General features: G+C 31.5%; 1 protein-coding gene across 1 annotated transcript; it reads right to left on the minus strand.

Annotated features, from left to right (window-relative positions):
• Positions 1-9,810: 9,810 nt before the first annotated feature.
• On the minus strand, positions 9,811-13,105 carry LOC107919004 (receptor-like protein Cf-9). Its single transcript, XM_016848548.2, has 2 exons — positions 10,102-13,105; positions 9,811-10,004 (listed from the first exon to the last, which is right to left on the minus strand). The coding sequence occupies exon 1, from the start codon at positions 13,018-13,020 to the stop codon at positions 10,126-10,128; it is 2,895 nt and encodes a 964-aa protein (XP_016704037.1). The 5' UTR covers positions 13,021-13,105; the 3' UTR covers positions 9,811-10,004; positions 10,102-10,125.
• Positions 13,106-19,888: the final 6,783 nt, after the last annotated feature.

Below are 19,888 nucleotides of genomic sequence, written 5' to 3' on the forward strand. Positions count from 1 at the left end.
ATATGTATTAGACTATTACTGGTTCAGTCAATCCGATCAAATGTGTATTATAAATTTATTTTTATATGTTTTATACTTGTTTTTAACAAAAAAATAAAACATATAAATTTCAGTTAACCAACCGAACTAACCGAAATATTTTAATTCGGTTAATTTTAAAAAAAAAATTAGTTCGGTTAAGGATTAAAGGATTAAAAAGTTCGGTTAGTTCAATTAATACTAGTTTGGTTCGATTAATCGTTTGAACACTCTTATTGGACAAGTTTTCCTATTGACATGTCAAGGAATATTGACATGTCAAGGAAAACGCACCTAACTAAACATGTTTTCCTATAATTAAAAAGAAAGCACGCCCACCTGAACGCATTTTACACTCTCTTCGAAAACATTTCCCTAAATTAAAAAAAATTACCTAATTGTTCAATTAACTTTTTTCAAAAAATTCAGCTAATTTTTCCTTAAATTTTATTTTATTTTATAATTTCTAGAAAGAAAGTAATGTTTTGAATTTTTCATAAAAGAAAATGTCAAAGTTGACCCTAATTTCTTAGCACCTTCATAAGACAAATGTAAAGCAATTAAGGAAATAAAAAAAAAAACCTTTAAAAAGCTACGCGTTTGTTTTAATATATTTAAATTTAAATTTAAAAAAATATTATTTTCACCATTAAGTAATTTCTTTTTATTTTCCTATTTTGGACGCGTTAAGCCTTTGTGGGCCTCACCATTTATAAAGGTGGGCTGTCTTTGAAAGCTGTTTCTCGATTTATAAATAACATTATATTTATTTTATACAAATTAATTTTAATTAATTCTTTTATTATATTAATATTAATTTAAATGGAGCTGATCGAGTATTAATTCAATTGATACATCTGTTGTTAGAATTTTATGGAAGTTGAGGGTTTGAGTCTCGAAATGTTCCTTTCTTTAATTAGTTCGGATAGTAATTTAATGATAAATAGGAGTGCTCAAACGGTTGGTTTAGTTATTTATCGAACCGAATTACTATTAATTAAATTACCCAAAACGTAAAAATCTTTAACCGTTAATCGAACTGAAATTCTTTTTAAATACATTGACCGAATCGAAATATTTCGGTTAATTCAATCGAGTAACCGAATTAATCGAAGTTTATATGTTTTTATTTTTTGATTAAAATAAATATAAAACATATAAAAAATACATTGCTAATGTTCATTTTCTTTTAACAGTTCAAAAAATATATTGTATATAATATATTTTATTTATTTCGATTAATATAAAAATAATGGTTCAAAAAATTCATTTCTAATATAAAAAGATATTATATAAATATATATTATTTATTTAAGTTAATTTAGTTAATTACTCGATTTCGAACTAAATTAACAGATAACTGAAATTTTAAAAAATCATTAACCGACCCTTAGGTAAAATTGTACTTTAGCTACCCTTAAAATTGATAAAATTTTAATTTAATTTTTTAAAAAGTATAAAGATATAAATTATTCAAGTGGTGAAATTTTATTTTTACTATTGTAAAAATTAAAATTTAATTTCAATCTGCCTTTGCGCCTCAGCATAGCTCCCCAACCGGCAACCACCTAATAATGACTACTTTACCCAAATAGCCCAAAAAATATTTTATTTACAAAAATAACCCAGGTTTAAAAACAATAACGAAAATAACCTGAAATGAACAGTAAAATCGGGTTGTGGCCTGTCAATGGCCGGAACCAACTCATATTTTGGACCCATGATTGCCTAATAATTGTGTCAGACTAAAAAAAAATTAATTTTTTTGGTTCTGGCCTGTCAATGGGCGGAACCAGTGAATTTTTTTTAAGATTGTATAATACTGATATATGAAGAAGAAATTTTTTTTTAAAAATTTGGGTGCTGGCCTATCAATGGCCGGCACCACCTTTTAAAAAAAAATTTACTTTTTTCGTGTCAGATAAGCTATTAGTATACGAAAAAAGTAAAAAAAAATTTTTTGGTGGTGGCCTGGCAATGGCCGGCACCACCTTTTTAAAATTTTTTATTACTTTTTTCGTGTCAGATAAGCTATCAGTATACGAAAAAAGTTAAATTTTTTTAAAAGGTGGTGCCGGCCATTGCCAGGCTACCACCAAATTTTTTTTTTTACTTTTTTCGTATACTGATATTTTATCTGACACGAAAAAAGTAATTTTTTTTAAAAAGGTGGTGCCCGCTAGAGGTGTCCATAGGCCGGGTTCGAGCCGGGCCCAAAAAATTTCAGCCCGCTTCCTAGGCCCGAGCCCGGCCTGGCCCGAAATATGGGCTGAGATTTTGCCCAGGCCCGGCCCGGGGAAAAAATATGGAACCCGAGCTCGGCCCGGCCAGGCCTATTTTTAATTAAAATTAAAATTATATTTTTTATTAAAATTAAAATTATATTTTTTATTAAAATTAAAACTAATTGTTATTAAAATTAATTGTTATTAAAATTGTATCAAATTATATTTTTTTTGTACTAGTCAACATTTTGTTAGTAAAATTATGAATTGTTAATTGTATTAATTGTTACTAAAATTATCAAATTATATCAAATTATTAATTATTAATTGTTATTAACATTTTGTTAGTAAAATTATTAATTGTTAATTGTATTAATTGTTGTAACAAAATCTAACATTTTGTAACTTAAAATAAAACTAAAACTAGCATATTTTAAAAATAAAAAATATATATTTAATATATTTTCGGGCCGGGTTGGGCCCGGGCCAAAAAAATTTTGCCCAAGGCCCGGCCCGTTTTCTAAACGGGCCTCATTTTTTGCCCAAGCCCATATTTCGGGTCTATATTTTTACCCAAACCCTCCCAAATTTTGGGCTGGCCTTCGGGCTAGGCCAGGCCTCCCGGCCCATGGACAGGTCTAGTGCCGGCCATTGCCAGGCCACCACCAAATTTTTTTTTTACTTTTTTGTATACTAATATCTTATTTGACACGAAAAAAGTACAAAAAATTTTCTTTTTTTAAAAAGGTGGTGCCGGCCATTGCCAGGCCACCACTAATTTTTTTTTATTACTTTTTCTCTTACTTTGGTACCGGCCATTGACAGACCAAAACTCGAATTTTTTTTGTGTATGTATAGGGGTGCCGGCCATTGATAGACCAGAACCCAAAATTTTCTTTTAATTTTTTTTCTTCGTATATCAGTATTATACAATCTTAAAAAAAATACACTGGTTCCGCCCATTAACAGGCCAGAACCAAAAAATTTAAATTTTTTTTGTCTGACACAATTATTAGGCAATCATGGGTTCAAAATACAAGTTGGTTCCGGCCATTGACAGGCCACAACCCGATTTTACTGTTTATTTCAGGTTATTTTCGTTATTGTTTTTAAACTTGGGTTATTTTTATAAATAAAATATTTTTTTGGGCTATTTGGGTAAAATAGCCCTTAATAACTTAGGAAAGAAGAAATGGTGAACAGTAAGAGAGTATTTTTGTTTCTTCGACCTGTGTCTAACGACAAGCCAACCATAAGAAAAAGGAAGCAGGGCAGGGATGGAGTGTTAACAAGGTAATAAGACATGTCACTGAACAAGTACAAGTCAAGCATGGATTTAAGATAGATGCCCAAATAGAAAACAAGCTGCAGATCATATCATCACATCATAGTCTCCTTGCTCCCCTTTGTAGTGTACTTTGGGAAATCCATGACTGCCACCAAGAGCACTGTTCACAACAAGATCAACAATGTCAGATATGATCACGACTTAGAAAAGTTCCAAAGAACAACTAGAAACGACATAAAGCCACCTACTTGTAAACTTGCCATTCATACGGAGGACCATCATTACATCCTTTGCTGTTTCTATGCTCAAATTTCAGAGCAACCCAAAAGATGGCAAAAATAGTAACAGAACTGATATTATTATAAATAACTATGATCATATGAGACTTCCTATAGGCTTGAGACAGTAAAAGATGGTTTACCTCCATGGCAACAGAACCGGTTCCACGTTCATTTTCACCATTAACACATCGTCCAACAAACACCTGACCAAATCCACCTTTTGCTTAGTTTTCTCTCTACCATGAACCTTGCAATCCAATTATCCTAACTGACTAAAAAAATGAAATTATAATACTAGGACGCAGAGATTACTGGAGAGAGTGTATTAGGAGAAGGTAGGGAAAATAGGTGGACATTTCTCTCATTCCCTCAAAATTCAACCCTTCCACAGGTGCAATCACATCATTTACATGTTTACTCAATCCTTTTCCATCCTCCCATTTTCCATCTGTTATACCAAAATGAATGATAATAAAACCAATTTCAGTGCCCTTTCCTTTCCCTCATTTCCCTTCCTTTCTAACCAATAGTGTCGGGTAGACAACAAGGCTTGAAGTAATTGGCTCTCAACACACACACACACACACACTCACTCACACAGAGGCATAGACAACTATCAATAAGAGTTAAAAGTCAAAAAACTGCTAAATAGAAAATATAGTGGCTTGGAACCATAACTGTTGACACCAATTTTTGGATGAAAACGGGGTCGACTTAGGTTTTGAAAAATGAAAACAAAAACGGGAGCCGCCACCAATCTTTTTAATAAGGTGTGATCGGATCACCTTAAAAAGTGGTTGTTTTTAATAAACGATTTGATTTTATTAAACAACGGTTTTGGTCCACAAAATTCAGAAAAACAGGTTTGAGAGTCGGTTACGCGCGAGGAAAGATTAGCACCCTCGATACGCCCAATATTGGTACCTAGTTGATTACTTAATGTCTTAGTGTTGAAAAACTGAAAACTTTAAAGAAATTTAAAAATACGATCCTTGTATTAAAATGTTAAAAATTTTGAGAAAAGGGACACGTTCCACGTTACTCGAGAAAAAACATCATATCCAATAAGTTAGGAAACAATATCTCGAATTCCCGATATGCGAATGAATGTCAAAATTTACTTATTTAAAAGATATTTAATTATCTCGGGTTTAGAAAAGGGAACATGCCCAGTAAGTTAGGACACGATCTTTTCTTAATTCCCGAGATTGTTTCAAACTTGAGTTTGAAAAGATTCGTGTATTTAAATTTATTATGAAAATCGAAACCCAGTAAGTTAGGGTACGACCTTCTCGAATCTAAATACAAGATTTTGCTTATTCAAAAATCATAATTTATGCATCGAATAAAATTAATCTAACACGAAATAAAACACAATGTCAATATCGAACAAAACAAAAATGAATACGATGATGTAACATAAATAATATGAGTAATAGCAATGAAAATAAATTAGATAAAAGGATAAACCAATAACATACAAAATAACAATGCATATAAGGAAATAAAATTAAAATATTCATTCAAAATAATAATGAAAATATAAATAAAGAAATAAATAAAGAAATGAATAAGGCTATAAAAATATAAAAGATATATATATGTGTATATAAATTATAAAGTATGAAAACATAAGTACATATATATAAATGAAAGTACGTATGTGTATATATATTTCGTAAAGATAAAAAGAGATACAAATATACATATTATAAAGTAAAACAATGTAAGTATGTTCATATGGAAAAATATATATATGCATGTGAATTATGATAAAATAAAAAAGAAAAAAATATAAAAGTATACATATTTTAATACGTAATATATATATATGCAAGTATGTATATACATATTCGTGAAAATTTTAAAAATGTATATAGATATATATATAAGTTATAAAATATAAAAATATATAAGTATGCGTATACATATGTATTCATAAAAATTAAAAACCATATGTACGTATATATATTAAAAAATCGTATGTATGTATATATATATAGGAAAATAATAAAAAGGCATATAGATATATATAGACATATATATATAAATTATAAAATATAAAAATGCGTTTGTATGTATATATAAATAGATTATAAAAATGTATGTACAAGTAGAAAGCATATATATAGATATATATACATATATAGAATAAAAAAAATACAAAAAATACAAAAAACAAAGCTAATCAATATATTAACCCAATAGTAACGAATAAATAAATAGGCAAATAAAACTAATAATGATAATAAATAATAATAATAATAATAAAACTAATTTAATAATAATAGAAATAACAATGACAGGACTAAATTGCAAATAAAACAAAATCTCAGGGGATAAATCAGAATCAAATAAGGCAAAGGACCGAATTACAGTACGCTAATGAAACAGAGGGACTGAAATAGTAAATATCCCGTACTCCAAAACGCATCACTTTGCGTAGGACTAAAATGAAACAGGATTAAAGTTATGCGACAAAATTGAAAGATAAAAAAAATCGATTGCAAACAAATAAAAATGGAGAAGGACTAAAAGGGTAAATAACCCAAAAGTTGAAAACGCGCGGATCCTCCCTGGAGCGGGTCGGGTTGCGCGCGGGTCTCCCTTGCCGAAACGGAGCCGTTTTGAAATGATTATTTAAACCCAATTTTTTTTCTAGCTTCATTTTCTGCTTTTTTCTCAAAAAAAAAAAACTGAAACCTCTCTTCCTCACTCCCTCAAGGCTTTCGGCCTTGGATTCAGGCCTCCGCCGCGCCACCTCCACGGCCAGTGGCCGGAGTTGCGTGAAATGGGCTTTTCAGCCCTCCCCTTTCGGTTTCCTCGAAGGCTTGGCCTTCTCCACCGCGAGATCGAGAAGAGAAAAAAAGAAGAGGCCCCTCTCCACGTTCGACTCCGACGACGGTGAAGATGGGCACCGACGCCGGCCTTTGAAACGAACAGGTACCTTTTTCCTTTGTTTAGTTTCTTTCTTTTTTAAAAAAGGTATAACAGACAACAAAAAAAAAAATTAAAAGTGAAGAAAAAAGGGTGCGCAAGAACAGAAAAAGAACTGGAATCAACCTTTTCAATTTTTTCTTCTTTTTATTAAGTTGTTTTTTTTACAAAAATCGGAAGAGGAAGCCTACAAAGATGATATTCGGCCTCTTTATAGCCGATTTTGCTTCTATCTTTTTCTGCTATTGCTGCTTGCGTGTTTGCTTCTTTGTTGCAGGGACTGATGGTGGAATTGGTGGCGGCAGATGGGACAAGACGAACGGTGGTGGCAGAACAGTTGGTGGCTAGGGTAGGTTAGGTTTCTGTCACTAGTTTAGGTTATGGGCTAGGTTTATTTTGGGCTGAATTGGGTTTGATTGTTAATTGATTTGGGTTGTAGTGTTTGGGTTTTGTAATTGGGCTAAATGGAGTATTTTTATTTTTGTATGGTTTGGTTCATTTGTTGCGGGCCTGGGCAAATTTGGGCTTCTACAATAACAAGAACAACTATCAACAAGCAAGTACCAAAGAAACAAGATACAAAAATAATGGACAAGCCAAAACCACAAGCATATAACCATACCCTCTCTGGAAAAGGTGCAGTATTTCCTTCCTCTTCCTGTCCAACAGCCCTGTTAGCACTCAACCCACCGCAATCGTCCCCCATCCCACCTTCCTTCCCTTTAAATCAAAACTAAAATACTAAATTAAATATTAAAATCAAACTCAAATATCAAATAATATGCTGAAACCCTCTAGGTTGAAAATATTGAGTTTGTGATGAAGCCCCTTCGAAAGATTGCTTTGGAGCAGACTGAACCATATTTGCACTCATAATCTCTGGTAATGCTACTGTTTGTTGACGAGCCTCTACATCAAGAAGCATACTAGATACCATATCAACATGCAAGGGAAAGTTGTGATATCTAGGCATGTGATTTTTGACGAGAACGTGTTTCCTTTTGTTGAGAAGTTGAAGCCAATATCTCACTCTGACTCAGTCTTCTGTTACATCTGCTTGTTTGCCAGTAATTCATCCAGTTCAGTCTTTTTTAGAAGAGCTAGGTGTTAAGTTACAGACTGTTCCTGTGGTCTGGTGCTACATGCACTGTCCAAACATGTGGAGCTACAGCTTCATTTTGTCAGAGAACGAGTTAATGTTGGAAAGCTTCAGGTGAATCATGCTCCTGGTGGAGAGCAAGTTGCAGATATTTTGACAAAATCACTTTCTGAAGGCTTGTTTTGTTATTTTCGAGACAAACTCAAGGTTACTCTGTTAATACTGTGGTTTAATGTTGTGATTTTGAGTTTAATTCTAGAATTCTCTATATTTCTCTTCTTCTCTTAATCATGTTTACTGTTTTCATGCTCTTAATGGCTTGATATGTAGGTGTTCGACAAGATTGATTTGACGCGGGATTAAGCCGAAGAACCCATTCTAAGAGAGATTTAGACGGGTTATACTCACCAACTGACTAAATGACTGTTGAGATAGCACCATCGAAACCGTTGTAAGCAAGGTTGAGTCGTCGGAGTCCATGAAAGTGAAACAGGCTGCTGCTGTTCTCAAGAAGAGGGCCATCGCGGTAGTTGTAGCTGATCAGGTTAAGCCATATAGTGGCTTTGACGCGTAAAACACTTTTCTTAACGCCTTCAAAAATACAATAAAGCCCTCGACATTTTAAATAGAATTGTAAAAATTATTAATAAAAAAGTCTGTTATATAGATATCTAATGGGTGATATTTCCACAAAATACCCTTTCATAAAAACGTATCTTTTAATGAGATATCATTTTACATAAAAATTATTTCTCGATTTGAACTATCAATTTGTGGATATATTCCAGAGTTTTAATAATGTTGTCGATGTTCGAAGATTGAACCAAAATTCCTAAATTAGGAGTTGAAATCCACCACACATAATTTTCATTTATAGTTCCCTCAATGGTTGTTTTACCACTAATATAGTCATGTGCATCTTGTTCGTAATAAACATTTAGAAGAGAGATTCCACCCCTACTTGTTGAAGCGACATGACTTTTTATGTTTATATAGGTAGAGTTTCTTTAATGTTTTCATTTTTTTTAGACATTTAAACAATAAATAGCTCCATTAAGAGTATTTAAATTCATCCTCTATATACAATGGACCGTGCTAGTTTTAACTAAACTATTTTTAAAATTAGTTTTGCTCGTACATTACAAACACATAATGATAACTTGTTTTTACCTATTGAACTTTAAAGTTAGAGGTTTTACTAATTAAAGGTTGGGTTCCCGGTGTCTAATGATACAATTGAAACTAATCCTAATTGTAGTACTATTATATAAAGAAAATTATTTTCTCCCATTCATTATCATAAATTAGCGATTAAATCACTAATATATAATCAATTCATAAGCTAACATGTCCAAATGTCTATTTTACAATATGTTTTTTTGAATATTGTTTCCTTTTTCTAGGAAATAATCGGCATCGGTTATGGTCACAACTCATTCTCATTAATATAATTTTATTTATTCAATTTCAATAACATTAATCCAACTTGAAGTTGGATAAATGAATAAAGAGGACAATTACATTAATTTTTTTTAAGATTAAGAACCAACTTAATGAATTTTTCTTTAACAAGATAGCTAAACTTATTAACTTGTATAATTTCATCGTGAAATTATACCGTGGTGGTATATATAATATTTTTTGAATTTGTTCTTAAGAAACCAAAACATCCACCATGTGCAAAATGTACATTCTTTTACTAAAGAATGTTTAAATCAACATTCAAGATATCTTATATCAATATTCTCTTTCGTGCATCTTTTCACTATTTGATGGATTCTTAAAATTATTTCCACATGACTAGGAGGCTTCTATCTATTCACCTTTAATGAAATATTGCTAGCATAACAACCGTTTGATATCTTGAAATTTTACTTTTTTTTACAAAGGTTTAGAATTTTTGGTCAACTCAATACGAGAGTGTATAAATTTAACAATATATCAAATATAATAACCGTGCGAAAGAAAGGATAATATTAATTGGAACAAACATAACGACACAATACCCACAAATACAAATATAAAAATTATGATGAACACGAAGACACTCATATCATTTGCTAAATTCACAACACCCCACTTATTTATTCAAATCATTCCCAAGGAACTGAAATGCTGAATCTTTCCATCCAATTCAATCTTGAATTCCAATGCCACTATCACAAATTACAAAAAGAAAAAAAAATGTTTTAACTTAAATATTAGATTAAGAAAGATGAAACTTATGAAATAGTTGTTAGAAAAGAAACTCACCTAAGCAAGATGTTGGATGCAGAGCTAGTTTCTTCTTACTTTGTTTCTTTGTACCCACTTCGTGAAATTGTATTGCCAGTCTCTCTCCACCTTTCTAACAAACCACCATGGTCTTCCAGTTGTGAATACAATGTAACCCAAGCTCAGTCCCATCACTACTCCACTTCCATACCCCATCATTACAACTTGCCAAAAGAAGGGTATCTTAGAACCTCCATGTTCCACCACCAATGGTGAAGGCGGGTCAGGCCCCTGAAAGTTGACGCATTGCTTGGATAATGGTAATCCACACAATCCCAAGTTACCGCTATAGGAATCATTATCAAATGTATCGAATTGATTCCCATGAGGAATTGGTCCAACAAGATTGTTGTTTGAAAGATTCAATACTTCAAGAAATGTCAGATTCGTCATTTGAGGAGGAATCCCGCCACTGAACTTGTTTGATGAAAGATCCAATGATTCAAGTGCTACCAAATTTCCCAAAGATGTCGGGATAGGACCAGTGAAGTTGTTGTGAGAGAAATTGAGCATTTGCAAGGAAATAAGTTGCCCAACATCGTCAGGAATTTCTCCGGAGAATTGGTTGTTTGACAAGTCCATAGATATGAAAATGTCACAGGTCTTTGTCAATTCCACCTCCAATCTTTTCGTTGTTACATTCACATGATTTTCATAAATAAAACTGAATTCAAAATATTGAAAAATATATGAATATTCGGAGGTTAACCACTCTCTAGGTTTATCTTTCATTCCTCTCAAATTTCGTAAGAGTTTCGTTGACAATGTGCCCGTGAACTCATTTGCAGAGAGATCAATTATTCGCAATGCAGAGAAGTTAGATGAAGCTACGGAATGAGGCAGTGATCCATAAAATCTATTAAATCTCAAGATAAGAACTTGCAGACTTGAAAGTGAAGCTAACCAAGGGGGAAATCTATCCGTTAACTTGTTGTTCCCTAAATTTAAAAGTTCCAATGAAGTAGAATTAGCCAAAGATGATGGTACTAATCCTTCCAATTGATTGTCATTGAGTAAAAGACGCCTCAAACCAATATTCGCAAAAGAATTAGGGATCTTGCCACTGAAGTTGTTCATTTGCAAATCTAAGGTACCGCATAAATTTTCAAGACAATCAGGAATAGTTCCACTCAAGCTGTTTCCGGACAAGTCCAGAAGAACAAGTGAACTCCAATTACAAATAGAAGAAGGGACGTTTCCTGTCAATTTATTCTCTGAAATGATGAACGCTTGCAACTCCTTTAAAATTGGAGTTTGAGGATTCAAGCAAGTTGAGAGAATTGGTCCTTGAAGCAAGTTGGAATGTAGGTTGAGATATTCCATATTGTTTCCCGGAAATTGCTCCAAAGCAGTCAAAAAGTTCTGAGAAAGATCCAACCATTTCAATCTTTCCCACCCTTCAGCTTCCCATTTGGAAATTCCACCAGAAATCATGTTATTGGAAAGATCTAATGCTTTCAAGTTCGATGTTCGAAAGAAATTCGGGAACTGCCTTACGCTACAACCAGAGAAGTTCACAGTTCTAAGCTGGGGGAAAGAATAATTCACATCATTGCCGCTTGTGCTTAATGATAATAAACTATTACTTGAAACATAAAGAAGCATAAGACTCGTGAGTTTTGAAAGCATATCTGGCTTGATCACACCACTCAAGTTGTTAGATGACAAATCAAGTGAAGTAAGGTTCACAAGATCAAACAGCCAAGATGGTACTCCACCACTTATAGAGTTATCATCTAACCGAAGTTCCTCTAAAAATTGAAGCTCACTAACATGATTTGGAAGGGGACCTTCCAAGTGATTATTTGACAAATCCAGACTGGTAATTCTTGTGAGGTTGAAGATAGTTATTGGAAGTGGACCACTCAAATTGCATGAAGAAAAGCTCAAATAAGTTAATTTTCTAAGGTTTCCAAAAACAGCTGGAATCTGTCCTTCAAGCGAATTTCCTGATAAATCAACTGAAATGATTTGAGTGAGATTTCCAAATGATGCTGGAATTGACCCCCTAAAACCACAATCGGAAAGGTCCAACAACTCAAGGCCACTACTCCAGTTTGTGTTAGGGAGATAACCTGTGAGTTTTTCATTTTCACTTAAACCTAAAGCTTTGAGGTTTGGAAGCTGAAAAACTTGAGTTGGGAGTTCCCCATGTAAGTTACACGCACTGAGACTCAAATGTCCAAGTGATGAAGACAAGTTTAGAAAGGAAGTGAGTGCAACATCAGACATATCTACATCATCAAGTGCAAGGTTTCTTAATTTGGTCAAGTTTCTTGCAAGCATGTCAAAACCTTGGCCATCAAATCTTGATTCGTAACCGTAAAAGGAAAGGTCAAGTGAAACCAAACTTGATAGGAGACTGATTTGATGCGGGATCAAGCCATAGAAGCCATTATAAGAGAGATTAAGATGGGTTAAACTCACCAACTGGCTAAATAACTTTGATGAGATGGTGCCAGTGAAAACGTTATAAGCAAGGTTGAGTCGTTGGAGTCCATGAAAGCGAAACAAGCAGCTAGTGTTCTCAAGAAGAGAGCCTCCGAGGTTGTTGGAGCTCAAGTCAAGCCATTGGAGGTTGTGAAGTTGAAAAAGGCTGTTGTTTGCGAAGAGAGAACCATCAAGGCAACTGTGACTAAGATCGATGCCGATTACATGACCAGTCACGTTGTCGCATTCCACTCCCTCCCATGAACAACAATCGATGCTTTTGTTCCATGACTCTACGTCTATCTTGGGATAAGGATCTCTAAAACAATCAACAGAAATGGTGGTTTTAAAATGGAGCAAAGCATCTCTTTGATGTGGGAGACATAAATGAGAGGATGGAGGAGCAACAGAGGAAGACAAACTCCATGAAAGTTGCAAGATCACCAAAACCAGGCAAAGGATTCCCATATTTTTTTTTCTCCAAAAAACAAACAAGTACAAAGTTAAGAAACAAAGGGATGTCTATCATAACAACACCAAGTCGTTTTATAGAATTAGACAATTTATCATATTTTAAAATACTTTTATAGTTAAAGTCAATTATTTTGAAGTTAAGACCACAAAAGTCATAGTTATACCACAAAAGTCATAGTTATACCACAAAAGTGTATCCCATTTTAGAAGTTAAGACTTAATATTTACTTGATTTCCCATTTCATTGTCTACTTTTCATTTTGTACCCCAAAAAAAGTCACTTATTTCACTCTTAATCTAATTTTATTTTTCTGCTCTGATTTTTTTTTTTCGTCCAACAAACACCTGACCAAATCCACCTTTACCTAGCTTTCTCTCAACCATGAACCTTGCAATCCAATTATCCTAACTGACTAAAAAAATGATATTATAATGCTAGGACACAGAGATTACTGGAAAGAGCGTATTAGGAGAAGGCAGAGAAAGTAGGTGGACATTTCTCTCATTCCCTCAAAATTCAACCCTTCCACAGGTGCAATCACATCATTTACATGTTTACTCAATCCTTTTCCATCCTCCCATTTTCCATCTGTTGTGCCAAAATGAATGATAATAAAACCAATTTCAGTGCCCTTTCCTTTCCCTCATTTTCCTTCCTTTCTAACAAATAGTGTCGGGTAGACAACAAGGCTCGAAGTAACTGGCTCTCAACACTTAACACACACACACAGGCACAGACAACTATCAATAAGAGTTAAAAGGCAAAAAACTGCTAAATAAAAAATATAGTGGCTTGCAACCATAACAAGAAAAACTATCAACAAGCAAGTACCAAAGAAACAAAATACATAAATAGAACCATACCCTATCTGGAAAAGGTGCAATTTAATTTTCAATTTAATTTCGGTCCTCCTAAAAAATTTTCTGTCTTCACCCCTAAATATGATTTTAAATTTATTTTATAGTTTGAGTATTATTGCTTTCCAAGGTGTTTTGTAGAGTATTTTTTTTTCTTATATATATGCCACCGACTTATAAAATAAGTCAAGAGAATTGGCCCTTAAAGCAAGTTGGAACAAATGTTGAGCATTTCCTAACTCTTTCCTGGAAATTGCTCCAAAATGGTAAAAAAAAAGAAGTTATGTTGCTGGAAAATTATGAATGTTGAATAAAAGATTATGGCATTTCAACTATGAATTTACATATGATACACGTAATAATTATCTTTTACAAGAAATTGGGTTATTCATTGTATATTTATTCAAAATTAATTTTAAAATATTTTTTATTTATTTGAAAAAATTTTGATGATGCCACCGTGGCTTGCTAATGGCCACATCAGCATTGTTATTAAATATTAACAGTCAACATCAGTCAAAGTGACTATTTAATCAGTTTTATTAATTCAAGTACTCAATTGGGTGTAAAAAGTTAGAAAATACCTAATTGATTTTTTTTGAAGTTTGGGGGGCTTATTTTATCAATAAACCTTAATTTAATCACTCAACTAACAAATTATATCTACTTAAATCTCAAGCGGATGCATAAAATAATGAAAAGAAAAAAAAAAGTGCGAACATCAATAATTATTTTGAAGTGAAGACCACAAAAGTGTATCCCATTTTAGAAGTTAGGACTTAATATTTACTTGATTTCCCATTTCATTGTCTATTTTTTCATTTTGTACCCCAAAAAAAAAGTCACTTATTTAACTCTTAATCTAATTTTTTTTTCCTGCTCTGATTTTTTTTAAAAAATTTCCTTGACTAGACTATTTAATTTAGTTAATAATAATTTATTTTTAAAAAAAAATATTTTTATACATTTCTATTTATTTGATATTTAAAAATTTTAGGTCTAATAGTTCTATATTCCCCATACACTTTGGGTTTTTGAAATTTTGCCCATTTACATTTAATTCCATGAATTTAATCCCTTCGATTTAAAAATTAAAGATTGATTGATAATAATGTTAATTTATTTATGATAAATTTGAATATATATATATTTATAAAATATGAATTGGATTTTAATTTTCAAACTAGACTTATAAATACTAAAATGCCACTTATTCAAATATAAAGAATGTTTACTAATAATAGTATTATCAATTGAGTTCTAATTTTCAAATTAAAAAAAAATAGAGGTAATAAATTTTAAATGCCCAAAAGTAAAAGAAAAAGGGAGTAGAATTTTAATATGACTTTACAACTTTATTTTTTTATTACTTAAGCAAGACTCATCATAATTTGTAAGTTGAATGTATATAATTTAATTTTTTTAAGAGTATATATAAATTTTAATATTGTTTGGACTTATTCTGTAATGAGAGTTCCGTTAGGAATTTGTTATTTTTAGTGTATTTTATAAGTAAACAACTGACTCACTTTATTTATAAACTAAGTTTTCAAGGGAAAAATTTAATGGGGAGAGACCTTGATATTTTAAGTGCAAAATTGAAGTCGTTAATTCAGGGTGTGAGGACTTAAATTACTTTTGTACGGTGTTGAAAGATAGTGAATTATCTTTTTGAGAAAGGCCTTGCAAGCATAGGGAAATCGAATTGCGTAAACATAAAAAATAGAAAGTATAATGTCTCTAATGAAAGCATGTGAAATCGAATTTTGATCCGAAGCTAAGAATCGAAAAATATGTTGATCCCGAGTTCAGGGGCTAAATTGAATAAAATACAAAATATATGTGAAATCGAAAAAGGGATTGTTTAAGATCATGTATCTTGTGGCATTATTGTTGTGATCCATTGAATGACTATTATGTGTTATTATGTTATATTGATTGGTATAAATATATATTTGTATAGAACCAGAACGGGATAAAAGTGGAACTAGTAGAAGAAAAGCTAAATTTGCATAATAGGCCATGAGAAACCTACTCGTTTGTATTTTGAAAGGCAAGTTCTTATGGTTATTACTACTCTTCCTTGCTTAATAAGGTTTGATTGTGTTATTTCCATTTTTATCTATTTTTGAACATAATATGAAATGTTGATAAAAATGGACATGCATGGATAATAGATGAGATTGAATTGAATTGGATAATTTTGGTCCTAATATTGTGGCATGTTTATAGGGTCATTGTGTTATGTAAATGGTCATCCTAATTTGAATGCCAAAGTTGTATTTGTACCTAAAGTTGTGTTTGCATGTTAAGCTTGATACATGGCCTAGTTTGTGCCTAGTTTGGTTATGTCAATGCCATTTCGATTCTTGAATTCAAAGTTTACCTAAGCCTTATGTGTTTAAGTTGAAAAATGTGGTAAGCTAGTTCACTAAGATTGATAAATGGCTTGGATATGTCTAGACTTTGATCATGAGTTTAGTGTCATTTGAGCACTTGATTTCAAAAATCTTATACATTTGAATTGCATAATTTGGCATGATAGGATGATTTGATGAAATTAGGATGAACTTTTATTTTGTGATGATTGCCATTATAGGTTACAAAATTTGCATATTATGTAAAATGATAGACTGAAGAAAAAGGAATATAAGTTTGTAGTATACTGCCTACAAAGTCGTGACACCACCTCATGGATGTCGCAACACCACCTTTCAACATTGCGACTTTCTCTGTTTGAGGTCGCAACATCAACTAACTGTCTTCAATGTCGCGACATTACACCTTGGTGTTGCAATGCCAATTCGGTAAAGTTTGGAAACTTTACATTTTGGTCCTAAGTTGTGTCACCAACCTACTATTTTGGATGTCATGACGCCAACTCGAAAATTTTAAAATTTTACATTTTAATCCTCAAATGGTCTCGAGTTATCAAAAGAGCTTGTGTAATCTCATACAAACCTCAGATCAAATTATATGTTATGATATAATGATGTAATGATCATGTTAATGAATATAAAGTGTTGAATTGATAAAAAATTATGTTGTAATTAATTGTAGTTGCTCCGACAATAAATATGACATCCTGTAGCTCGGACTCACCGATCTAGTTGAGCAAGATATATTACCTGTTTGCTATAGTAAAAAAAGATTTATACATATATATGAACTTTAAATTTGTTATAAAATATGTAAATTGTAATTATATTTTATTACATTATATTGTTTATTTGGTAGTTCAATTGTGTAGGATTTTTTTAATTTAAGCAATTTTCTGTAATATGTTGGATATATTTGTAATTACCATAATGAATTAGATATTAAAAATATTTTTATGAGTGAGATTTATTTTTTTACTTGTAATTAGTTTGTTTACTTAGTTGTAAATAGTTAATTTTATCAGTAATATGTTTAATTTGAATATAAATATAATATTTGTTGTGAAAATTGTTTAATAGAAATATTTTATTATAAGCATTTTTAATGTTTATAATGAAATTTAGATTAAGTTAAAATAAAAGTTTATGATTGTGAAAATATTTTATTTGTTGTTTTTGCAAGTTTGGGGAAATGGCATTGCTACAACTTTAGCGTGTATTTGATGAAATATTGAAAATAGTAAATATTACAAACTTGATTTTAACATAATATATTTTTTGTTCACTAACAAGTGTTATATAAACTGTATATAGCAAGTGAGTTGATCAGTCCGGAGCAGGTTGCATCATGGCTCTTTAGGTGATATTGACCCGAGGGTCCATGCATACCTAGATGAAGTCGATTTCGGGTACACAGTGTTGATCCGAAGCTCCACAATCTATCCAGATTTATTAGCTGCATTGGTGGAACAATGAAGACTTGAGACATACATTTCAATAGTTGTGTGGTGAGTGCACCATTACATTAGAATATGTTGATAAACCACTTGTTCTTCCAGTTCATGGATTACTTGTAAACGAAGAATCAAGTTCGAACATGAACAATGTTTGCCTAGAGTTGTTCGAAAGGTATCCCCTGGAAAGTAAAATGAAAGAGAATTTTATTTTACACACTTGGCTGGACACTTTCCAAACAATGCTACTCAAGATTGCATCAGAAGTAAAATTAAAGTTTGATTGATAATAATGCTAATTTATTTATGATAAATTTGAATAAATATTTATATATAATATGAATTGGATTTTAATTTTCAAATTAGACTTATAAATACTAAAATGCCACTTATTCAAATATAAAGAATGTAACACGTTTTCCAGTGAAATCAGAATAGTGGTTTCGGGACTACAAATCCGAAGTCAAAAAATTTATTTTAATATTTTTCCTTAATAGCGACATTGCGTATCCCAAAGAATCTTCAGAAAAAATCTGATATCTCTTCTATAACTCTCTTTACTTATTAACTCATTCTCATTTCTACCCACATTATTAATTACTCAGCCACTGAACTCTTCGGTTTCTCACTTGCGAGCTTAATCAATATAAATCTTGTGAATTCTATTATATAAGACATACAGGTGAGGGGGTGGAGGTCGTAAAGCCTCAAAATTTAATTCTCATATATTCAAACGTATAACGTAAAATTTTGTCATCAACATGTTCACTATAAAACATTCATTTCATACTTTTATGATTCCCGCTTCATCATAAGCAATATTTTTACTCAAACACGTGAATATCACTTTCAGCTTTATCAGAGTTAGCACGGTTGGAAAGCATCTCTATCTATAAATAAAATAAAAATTAGATCGGATCATACACATTAGGGCATACTATCCAGATTACTTCGGTAAGTTTTATTGTGTATCTTAAGGTTTATATGGCATGTATAGGGTTTAATTGAAAGGAAGTGAAGGTATTACAAACTTAGTTATCAACATTTTTCACTAAAATAGTTTTGGACAGCACCAGTAGTCTAATTTTAAAAATTCACCAAAAATTGTGGAAATCAAATTAGAGGTTGAATAAAATATGAAATTAAATCTTATTGAGTCTAGTTTTACATAGAAGAAACGGTGTAAGTAAAATAATTTCATATTATGAGATATTTAAGTTTTATGAGACAACATCAGAGTGATTTCAAAATCCCCTATTCTGACTTTGGAAAATCATTAAAAATTGTATAAAAATAATTATGGATTAGAATTAATATGTTTAAAATTTTTAATGGGTCTATTTTCAAGAGAAATAAACGGGAACATCATCCGAATCTCGTACGAGGAGATAATTAATTTTTAGTGAAGAAGGGTCAAAACTGTCAGATAGCAGAACAGGGATGACTTTAAAGAATAAACTGTACTTATTGGTTAAACCATAAATTTTGAAAATTTTATGGTAAGAAGATATGTGAGTCTAATTTCAGAAAAATTTAGCGGATCTTAATTCAGAGTTCTGTAGTTCAAGATATAAATAATTTAATGACGATGATTTGAGTAGACAGCTTTGATATGATCGTAAGTAAATAGTGGAATTCTGTGCAATTATTCTGTAAACTTCGGTAATGCCTCTTAACTTATTCCGGCGACGGTTACGGGCTAGGGGTGTTATATAACATGTCCAAATGTCTATTATACAATATGTTTTTTATGGACATTGTTTCCTTTTTCTAGGAAATAATCGGCATCGGTTGTGGTCACAACTCATTCTCATTATTATAATTTTAATTATTCAATTTAAATAACTTTAATCCAACTTGAAGTTGGATAAATGAATAAAGAAGACAATTAAAATAATTTTTTTAAGATTAAGAATGAACTTAATGAATTTTTCTTTAACAAGATAGCTAAACTTATTAACTTGTATAATTTCACGATGAAATTATACCGTGGTGGTATATATAATATTTTTTGAATTTGTTCTTAAGAAACCAACACATCCACCATGTGCAAAATGTACATTCTTTTACTAAGGAATGTTTAAATCAACATTCAAGATATTATATATCAATATTCTCTTTCGTGCATCTTTTCACTATTTGATGGATTCTTAAAACTATTTCCACATGACT

Source organism: Gossypium hirsutum, chromosome D08, assembly GCF_007990345.1.
Source record: "Gossypium hirsutum isolate 1008001.06 chromosome D08, Gossypium_hirsutum_v2.1, whole genome shotgun sequence".
NCBI lineage: Eukaryota > Viridiplantae > Streptophyta > Magnoliopsida > Malvales > Malvaceae > Gossypium > Gossypium hirsutum.

What these genes read in the sequence shown, in the direction of transcription:
- LOC107919004 (XM_016848548.2), bottom strand. Translation starts at nt 13,020, where the DNA reads ATGGGAATCCTTTGCCTGGTTTTGGTGATCTTGCAACTTTCATGGAGT.